This window comes from Microcebus murinus, chromosome 2, assembly GCF_040939455.1.
Source record: "Microcebus murinus isolate Inina chromosome 2, M.murinus_Inina_mat1.0, whole genome shotgun sequence".
NCBI lineage: Eukaryota > Metazoa > Chordata > Mammalia > Primates > Cheirogaleidae > Microcebus > Microcebus murinus.
The window spans coordinates 14,913,356-14,923,425 of NC_134105.1; the positions used below are offsets into that span (position 1 = coordinate 14,913,356).

Below are 10,070 nucleotides of genomic sequence, written 5' to 3' on the forward strand. Positions count from 1 at the left end.
TCCTTCCCCATTGCTATCAGCCACCAGGAATTAGAGGCCCAGGTGGCCTTGGGAGCCCTCCGCTGGACCCCTGGACCTGCGACCGACTCACTCCCTTCTCCTGCCCTGGATCCCACCGCTGTCTCCTCTGCGCCTGGCCCTGTCCCTTTGGGGCTGTAGTCGGCTGAGCCCAGGGACCTTCCAGTTTTATAAACTCGTCTTCTCCTCCCTATTACCCACTGCAGTGAACACATGAGGTCCACCCGTCACCATGCAGCGGATTTCCCGCCTGCACGCAAGCGTGTGAAGAGGGCCCTCCAGCTCCCAGGATGCCGGCAGCCCTCCCCGGGGGGCATCGCTGCCCGGTGGCAGCCACAGCCACAGGGCTGGTACCTAGTGCCAGGAAAGCCGGCTTCGAGTCCTGCATTGGCCACTTACACGCGGTGGGCTCCAGCCGTCACTTCTTTTTGTGACGTTCATCAGAGGAGCCGCGAAGCCTCGTGCCATTCGATGGTCCCCCAGCAGAAGGGAAGCTCCACGGGGACAAGGACCACAGCTGATCCGTTTGGGGTTCTCTCCGGTGCCTCGAACACAGAGGCTAACAATAAATATTTGTTAGATAATGGCTCGCCCCTCTGGGCCTCAGTTTCCCCAGACTGGGCCTCAGTTTCCCCAGATATACCGTGATGAGGGGAATGGGCTGAGGCCACTCGGCCTGTCCAGCCCTAACTTGGTGCGACTCCAGGACCCACAGGAAGCAACAGGCCCCTGCCCCCGTCTGGAAGCAGAGGGAGCGTATAAATAAATAACAAGCACATTTAAAATTCATTACTGGATTATTTTCTCAGAACAGGGAAAGAGCAAGGGTACAGAGGGGAAGGAAGCAGAAGAGATGAGCCCAGAAAGGGGAAGCCTGAGACATGAAGTGATAGGAACAACTATAATAGCAAGTGCACAGCACTTTACAGTGTACCACCCCCCATACACACACTCCCTTTCTCCTCCATCGACCCATCCATTATCCCCCCCAGTGGCCCGTGAGGTCTGTAGAGCGGGCAGGCACGATCATGGTCCCATGGCATAGCCGAGGAAATTGGGGCTCCCTGGGTTCCCTTGGCTGGGACATTTAGCCGGTAAGCAGCAGAGCCGGAACACGAGTCGGGGTCTCTGACTCCAATGCCAGGCTCAGGCACCAGGCCGGCCGCGTCATCGTCACTGCGGGGCACCCCTGCCCCCCGAGAGATCATGAGGTCGGGGGGCCTTGGCGGGCAGGCTGCCAGCGGCGGACGTCCCCCAGGACGGCCTGTCCTCCCGCGGCTGCTGAGTCGGCGGAACCAGACTCACCCCCACCCTCCCCTTTACAGTAAACCCCCCTGCGCTGCGGAAATGGGACCTGAAACTGCCTGAGGGCAGCAGGGTGGGGAGACGACGGGGAGGGGACGGTCAGGGGAAGCCCTCCCGCCTCTGGAGAAGAGAACTTCCGCTTTGGACGGAGGGCAGCGGCCGGCTCCTGTCCCCACTGCCGGCCAGGCCCGCGGCACCATAGGACGCGGCTCCCCAGGTGAGCGCTGGGCTGGGCTCGGGGTGGAGGCTCCCTAGTGTCAACATCGCATCCCGGCCTGGCCCGGAGCCACCTGGGGTGTCGGAGAGCACAGATAGCTGGGCCCGAGCCCACGCCCGTGGGATCAGGCTTTGGGGGAGGGCGCTGGGGTGGGGGCCCTGCTGCTACCCAGGGATGTTTGCACGGCGGGGGAGGGGACGGGGCCCTGCGCTGGGGAACGTATTCCTTCCACGTGCCACCTCGTCTGATCCTTCCGGCAGCCCTGCCAGGCAGAAACCAACGTCTCCAAGAGGCTCAGAGAGGTTAAGGCACTTGCCTGAGGTCACGCAGCCAGAAAGCTGCAGAGGGGGACTTCAAGGCCAGGTTGGCCTGACTGCAGGCCGGGGGGGCGGGGAGGGGAGGTCTGCTGGGGCTGGAAGGAGCTGGAAGGTGGGAGATGGGGGGGTGGAGGACGTGACAAACAAGGCTGACGGTGAGGGTGTTTGACAAGGGCAGGGGCAGCCAGACTGGATAGTCAGACTGGGCGAGTTTAACATCCCGCTCCAAGTTTGAGACTCACTGGCCCCTGAAATGGGCTAGAACTGAGAGCTCCCCTCTCCCCCACCCCACCTCCCCACAAGCCCGAGTCCCACCTGGCCCTGCTCCTACCCCACTTCTACCCCCAGCTGCCTGGAGCTCTCCAGCCCTGGGCCGCCTCGAACTGGAAGAGCCCCTCCCGCTGAGCCCAGTCTCCCAAAGGGGCTGAATCCTTTTTCACTTCTCTAAACAGCATCCCTCCTGTCTAAAGACTCAGGGATTCTTGGACGATGGTGATAACAGCAAAATAGTTAATATTCATTCAGCCTCCAATTTCCCTGGCTCTGCGGCAAGCCACAACCCGTCTGTCCTCGCACCAGCCCTGTGTTGGAGACATTAGCGTTGTCCCCATATTATAGAAGGGTAAACTGTGGCCAGAGAACAGAGACGATTTTCCCAAGTCCCTCAGCTAAGAAGTGGCAGAGGCCTGATTGGAACCCTGGCTGCGTTGATCTCCTGTGACACCACAGGCCTCCGCCGTCTGCTGCCCAACAGCAGCAACGATAACCGTGGTGAGGGCCACCGTGACGAGCACCAACCATGCAGCCAGCGCTACTCTTAGCAGCCCCCATGCCTTCGTCCTTTCACCAGGCTGTCCGCTCCAAAGCCCACGTTGAAACCACCAGGTGCAGCGGCCTCTTAACATAACATGAGCTTCAGGGTCCAGGGGGTGTGGGTTTGACTCCTAGCCACACAGGAGCTGTGCAACCTGTATTGAGGTCCTTGCCCTCTCTGATCCCCAGTCTCCTTCTCTGTAAAATGAGAGAATAAGAGAGCTTTCTCAAAGGGCTGTGATGAGAATCAAATCGGATGAGATAATGGCATGGAAAGCATTTGGCCCAGAGCCTGGACTGTGAGTACCCAACTTATTCAAGTCCTCAGATCGTCATTATGTAGAACCTCCACCAAGAGTGAGAACTGATGCAGATTCAAAGATAAGCAGGGTCATGCCCTGAGCCGGCCTCTCTTCAGTTGACAGAGCCTAAGCCGGTCACCAGCAGACACAGGTCACACTCGTCTTCATGGCTTCCTTTCCTTGGTGCCCAGCACAGGGCTTGACTCGGGAGTTTAAGCAACGAGTTGGCCGGGACTCGGCAGAGGCTGAGGCGGATTCTCAGAGCATAGGAGCCAGACACCAGCAGGTTTCTATGGTCCCAGGGAGCCCTCCTCGTGCCAGATCCTGATCTCGGCACAACCGGCAGGAGGCGGAGAGAAAAGGGGTTTGGCCACAGCCCTGCCATTAACTCAGTGGGTGGCTTTGGGTAGGTTCTCATTTATGAGCCTCAGTTTCCTCATCTGCAAGGTGGGAAATTCATCACAACCCACTTGCCCAGGGTGTCGGGAGGACCCAACAACAGCTGCAACCGAGAAGCAGTAGCAGCGACAAGTGCAAACCAGTGCTTCATGATTCTTTCCCATCCTCGAAGGGTGGAAACCATGTGGATCTGGAAAAAGGTGGAATGGGCTGCCTTGATAGGTAATGAGCTGCCCATCACTGGAACAATGCAAGCCCTGGGTGGAAGAGCCCTCTGCAGAGATGTTATTGAGGAGGCTTAAGAATAGGGTGAAGGGTCCTGAAAAGGTTAAACACAGAATTACTGTAAGACTGGCAATTCCACTCCTAGGTGCACACCTAGAAGAATTAACAACAGGTTCTCAAATCCCTGCACCTGCTCGTTCACAACTGCAAACAGGCAGAAACTTCCCAAATGTCTGTCCCTGACGAGTAGACAAATAAATTGCGGCATATTCTGTGAGTGGATATTCTGTGTGCGATAATCAACACAGAAATCTGTGACCAAACGTGTGTGGGGTTTTTCCCACCAACAAGCACGTGATGAAATCTGCCCCTGACACCAGCTACCTGGAGGGAACGAGGTCCCGCAGGTGGAGGGCTCAGTCGCATAAGACTGTCCTCGGTTCAGACACTAGGTGTAAGTTCAGGCCCCTGAACTTCTGACCGACTGACTTCACCTCGGGGGTTCTCATGGCCTCCACTTTGGGTCTGATCCTTTTGCAGAAGCGTCTTACTGAACTCAGGAAGCGCGTACACTGGTTCATTATAAACGGCATCACAAGGGATACAGGTGACGAGCCACATAGGGCCAGGTACGGGCGAAGGGGCACGGAGCTTCCACGCGCTCCCTGGGCAGGCCACCCTCCAGCCCCTCCACGTGTTCGGCTGTCCCGAAAGCTGTCCAAACCCAGTCCTTCTGGGGTTTTGTGGAGGCTGCATGACATAGGCGTGATTGATTAAACCACTGGCCGCTAATGATCAACTTAGCCTTCAGCTCTCTCCCCTCCCCAGAGGTTGAGGGCGGGGTTGAAGGTCCCAACCCTCTAAACCTGCCTTGATCTTTCCCGAGAGCAGCCCCCACCCTGAAGCCGCCTGTGGGCTGCCAGCCACCAGTCAACCTATTGGCATAAAAAAAGACATCGCTTTGGAGACTCCAAGGACTTTAGGATTTGTATGCCAGGAAACAGGTTGAAGGCCAAGTATATATGTTACAATATCACATATATCCACACAATGCACTGTTATTCGTCCATAAAAAGGAATGAAGTAGCGCTACGTGCTCAGCATGGACGAACCTGGAAGACCTTATGCTAAATAAGTCAGGCACAAAAGGTCACGGTTGCATGTTTCCATTTATATGGAATATGCGGAATAGGTAACTCCATAGAGGCAGAAGGCAGATCCGTGCGTGTCAGGGGCTGGGGGAAGGGGGATGGAGGAGAAACTGCTTAAGGGGTAGAGGGTTTTATTTTGTGGTGATGACAATGTTTTGGGAGTAGACAGACGTGGTGGTTGCACGACACTGTGACTGTATTAAATGCCACTAAAATGGTCAATTTTATGTTACGTGAATGTGGCCTCAATTTGAAAAAAAAAATAAACGACAGGCTGAGGGTTGGACTAGACGAGTTCTCAGGCCCCTTCTGTCCTGAGAATTAATGCCATGGACGCTGGCCCGAGACAGCCACCGGCTCCTCCCCTGTTCTCTGGGATGCCACGCAGGGGCCAGCGCTGCCTTCTCAGCAGAGCAGGGAACTGAGAATGTTCCACCAGCGGAACCTGGTGCGCTGGCAGGGACGTTGGCTTCATCCCTTCTTGTGTGACCTGAAGCAAGTGACTTGGCCTGCCTGAGCCTCAGTGTCCTCTCTGGTGTAGAAATCACAGCCGATGCCACTCAGGGCTGCCACGCAGGGCTGCCACTCAGGGCTGCCATACAGGGGGTGCCACACAGGGATGCCACACAGGGGGTACCATGCAGGGCTGCCACGCAGGGCTGCCACGCAGGGGTGCCATACAGGGCTGCCACGCAGGGGGTGCCATGCAGTGATGCCATGCAGAAATGCCACGCAGGGGTGCCACGCAGGGCCGCCACACAGGAGTGCCACGCAGGAGTGCCACGCAGGGGTGCCACGCAGGGCCACCACACAGGAGTGCCACGCAGGGGTGCCACGCAGGGCCGCCACACAGGGGTGCCACACAGGGGTGCCATACAGGGGTGCCACACAGGGGTGCCACGCAGGACTGCCACGTGGGGATGCAACACAGGGCCGCCACGCAGGATGCACAGTGGCCACTGTGTGAGCAGCACCCTGAATTCAGAGGCTGTCATGGACAAGAGCAGCTGGAATAAAACCCAAACCTCCCAGGGGCCCCGCCTGCCCCTCCAGTCTTACCTCCTGTCACCTCGGCCCCTCACTCCCCTCTGTCCAGCCCTCGGCCTCCTCTACAGTTCCTTCCTCCTGGAAAGTTCTTGCCCCAGCCCCTTCTGAACCTTCAGGCCTCAGCCTGAACGCCACTTCCTAGAGAGGCCTTGCCCCAGGAGAAAACTCTCTCGGTGGCAGGACTTCCCAACAAAACCCAGCCACCTCCCACCTTCAGCCCAGCTGCTCGGCTCCTGGCGCCCTCCCTTTCAGAGCACCAGTCATCGTCTACACGTGTATCTGTCTGCTTGTATGTCGACCTGTTTGCGCTGTTTCGCCTGAAGGGGCACGGGACCAGGAGTGCAGGGACATCTGTCTTCTCATCGCTGAGTCTCCAGCACCCTGTAAGGGGTCTGGGGACAGCGGACAAGCTGTGAACACACTCACGAATGCAGGCTGGAGGGGGGAGGCAGAGAGAGACAGAGGGACAGACGGATGGAGGGAGGGAGGGCGGGCGGGAGGGCTGCATGGGTGACAGCAGTCGCCATGGTGGTCACCTCCCACACTGCCTTCTCCCCCCAGGAGGCGCTGACACAGCGTGGCGATGAAGACCCCGTGGGGCGGCGTCCCGGCGCTGCTGCCCCTGCTGCTCCTGGGGCTGCCCCATGCCTCCCGGGCCCAGAGCAGCTGCCCCGGGCACCTGGCCATCCCTGGCATTCCAGGCATCCCTGGCGTACCTGGCTCCGATGGCCAACCTGGGACCCCAGGGACAAAGGGAGAGAAAGGTATTGTGGGTTTGGGGACACGCTAGGATCACTGCCCAAGGCCCCATCTGCTGCCTCCCTCCGAGATTGCAAAGGCACTTGCAAATCCATCAGCCCACGGAGCCCTTGCGATACCTCTGCCAGGAGGGAATTCTGATTCCCATCTTATATAGCAGGGAGACTGACCCCCAGAGAGGCTACCGCCTCACCCAAGGTCACCCAGCAAACGCTGAGGCTGAGACCAGCCCGTGGCTCTCTTACCCTCAGATCCAGCGAGGGCCCCGCTGTGCTCACACGGTCCTGGGTCTGAATTTGCCTCCAGGGTAGGTGGCTTCACCTCTCCCAATTGCCATTTTCTCACCTGTAAAATGGGACAACGATACTTCTGTGGGGTTGCTGTGGGGCTCAAATGAGACTCCCCACCATGGAAAACTCTCTGTCAAATGTAGTTTATTTGTTCATTTCACCCACAGTTCCAGAGCAACCCCCTGTGCCGGCCACTCTCCTCACGTAACCTCATTTACTCCTCGAAATCCCACAAAATAGCATCCTCCCATTTTATGGAAGAGGAAGCTGAGCCTCAGAGAATGTGACTTAGTCAAGGGGACAGAACTAATAATGGCAGATGTGATAAAGAAGCACAGCTGTCTGTCCCCAGAGCCCACGTGCTCAGGCCCTGTGCTCTGCCACTCTACCGAAAGTCAGCCTTACCCTGTGCCGCGCCAGGCCAGGGGCAGTGGCCTCGCGGGTGCACTTGCAGGTGCAGCGAGAACGAATGCCGTGATCGATTAAGGATGTCTGCCACGGACAGGGAGCAGAGAGGGACAGCACTCGCTGGCCCTGCCCCAGCCCGACCAAGGATGCCCAGCACCTTCCTCAGGGAGGGGCTGTCCCCGCCCGGGGCATCTGACCCCATCGCTGTCCAGCACATCACACACTTGACTCAGAGCCTCTCTCTGGCACCCTGTGTCTTACAGACAGGAGGCTCAGGCCCAGAGAGGGGCAGGCCCTGCCCAAGGGCCCCATCCAGGGCTCCTTCCTTTGGTCCCAGTGACCTCTGGTCTCTTTGCTTTTCTTGTCTCTCCTCTTCCAGGGCTTCCAGGGCTAGCTGGAGACCATGGTGAGTTTGGAGAGAAGGGGGACCCAGGAGTCCCCGGGACTCCAGGAAAAGTTGGCCCCAAGGGCCCTGCTGGCCCTAAAGGTGCCCCAGGGCTCCCTGGAGCCCCTGGCCCCAGGGGCGAATCAGGCGACTACAAGGCCACCCAGAAAATCGCCTTCTCTGCCACAAGAACCGTCCACAGTGCCCTGCGCCGGGACATGGCCATCCGCTTCGACAACGTCATCACCAACGAGAACAACAACTACGAGCCTCGCAGTGGCAAGTTCACCTGCAGGGTGCCCGGCCTCTACTACTTCACCTACCACGCCAGCTCTCGAGGGAACCTGTGTGTGAACCTCGTCCGGGGCCGGGAGCGCATGCAGAAGGTGGTCACCTTCTGCGACTACACCTACAATACCTACCAGGTCACCACAGGTGGTGTGGTCCTCAAGCTGGACCAGGGCGAGAATGTCTTCCTGCAGGCCACCGACAAGAACTCGCTGGTGGGCATGGAGGGTGCCAACAGCATCTTCTCCGGGTTCCTGCTCTTCCCAGACTCGGAGGCATGACCTGCGGGGCTGAGCCGCACCACCCGCCCCCAGCCAGCCATGCTCGCTCCACCCCCACCACCCCCCACTGCCTGGCCAAAGCATATAGGGCTCATGAGTGTTGCTGAATGAGTAAATAAACTTTTTAAGGCCGACGGACAGCAGTCTAATTCAACTCTGTGTCCCAGTACCTGGCACATAGTAAGTGCCATGCTCAGAAATGCTTGTTGAATGAATGACGAACAATGAATGAATGAATGACCTCTGAAAGCAGAAACTCCATGTAGCCGGAGGTGACTGGAAGGACACACTGTGGCCGGCTCTGTGCAGCCACACGGTGGGAGGTGGGGTGGGAACACCTGCCGTGCTCCAAGCCCTGGGCTAGACCCCTTCCTCCTTCTCTCGCTCATCCTCACATGCCTCCTGGGAGACAGGTTTGCCCTGTGCCCAGTCTACAGAGGAGGAAACCGAGGGGCAGAGGGATGAAGGGATTGTGCACAGCCCCACAGCAGAGCTGGGATTCAAGGGCAGGTCTGCACACCGATGACCTGAGACCTCTTTTAAGGCCACTTGTTGGGCTAGCCCCTGAAGAAGCTTTGTGTTTGTACCTGTGAGTTACCCCCACAAAGAGATCAAGGGGCCCCCCTTCCACAGCCTTCACTTCCCTTGGAACAGGAGCCTTCCCCTTTTGATTCTCCCCACATACCTCCCTCCCTGTATCTTCCCAGCCTAGCACAAGCTCAGTCATCCAGTTAGAATAAATGTCACTCCCCTGCTCAAAAGCCTGCAGTGGCTCCCCACTGACTGCCCACTAGATATGGTCCAGCCCAGGAGCCTGGACGTTCAGCCTCACTCCACGGGGGCTTTCCCACCTCAGTGCCCTTCTGCTCACCGCCCCCCCCCAGACCTTCCTCTGTGCCTGTCTAACCATCCTTTAAAACCTCATTCAAGCCGCACCTCCGCCCTGAAGCTGGACCGCTGCGGCTCTCCCACACTCCCTCCTCTGACCTCCCCATTCCTCACTTGCTCAGGTCTGAGCGTGCTCAGCCCACGTGTGGCTTCTTGTGCACGCCCACCCTGTCTCCCCAGCTAGCTAGGAGCTCCCTACCCTGCATCTCTGAACCCCCACGGAGCCCAGGATGCACAGCAGCCACTCAGTGAAGATCATCTCCTGATTGGTGGAGAACCCGGAACTAGGACTGGAGCCCCACCCAGCCCTGCACCTGCTCTCCTCAGCCTCTCCCACCATCAAGACTCTCGACCAATCCTGACCTGAGGTAGGAGGGACTTAATCATTCTGGCCTCTCTCATAGGGCCACAGCCCCAGTCCAGCCTCCTGTTTGGCTGGCCCATCTCTCAGGACTCCATTCACTGGGCAGCTTCTGTCCCATCTCCTGGGCCTCAGTCCTGGCCTTGGTGACCTGCTCCAACCTCAGACTCCCCAGCTGAGACCTGGAATCTTTTATCCAGGAGCTGGATCTTCTTACTGCTGCTCAACTCTTTCAGTACAAACTGCCTGGCGTTTTGAGTCTAGTAATAATAGCTATAATAATAATCACACACCATGATTGATTACTGTGCATCCGGCGCTTTATGTACATCAGCTCATTTAATCCCCAGCACAACTGCTAAGCAGTACCTAGTATTATCTTCATCTTACAGACAAGTAAACTAAGACTCAGAGAGGGCAAGCAATTTGCCCAGCGTCACACAGCTGACAGGAGCCTGCCATTTGTCTCAAAGTTCTTGTGAAACCTGAACTGCCTCCTTGCCATGCACACCTGCTGGAATCCCTTCTGCAGCCCCCCTCTGCAGTCCCTGGCCTCTCACCTGAACCCATCAGACCTCAGGAGTCCAGGTTCTCAAGCCTCTGTAGTTGGGTCTAT

The 10,070-nt window shown here is 57.9% G+C and overlaps 1 protein-coding gene across 1 annotated transcript; it reads left to right on the top strand.

Moving 5' to 3' along the window:
- Positions 1–1,431: 1,431 nt before the first annotated feature.
- On the top strand, positions 1,432–8,345 carry C1QB (complement C1q B chain). The gene is made up of 3 exons (XM_075994864.1): positions 1,432–1,540; positions 6,356–6,558; positions 7,631–8,345. The coding sequence occupies exons 2-3, from the start codon at positions 6,378–6,380 to the stop codon at positions 8,203–8,205; spliced, it is 756 nt and encodes a 251-aa protein (XP_075850979.1). The 5' UTR covers positions 1,432–1,540; positions 6,356–6,377; the 3' UTR covers positions 8,206–8,345.
- The last annotated feature ends 1,725 nt before the right edge of the window (positions 8,346–10,070 follow it).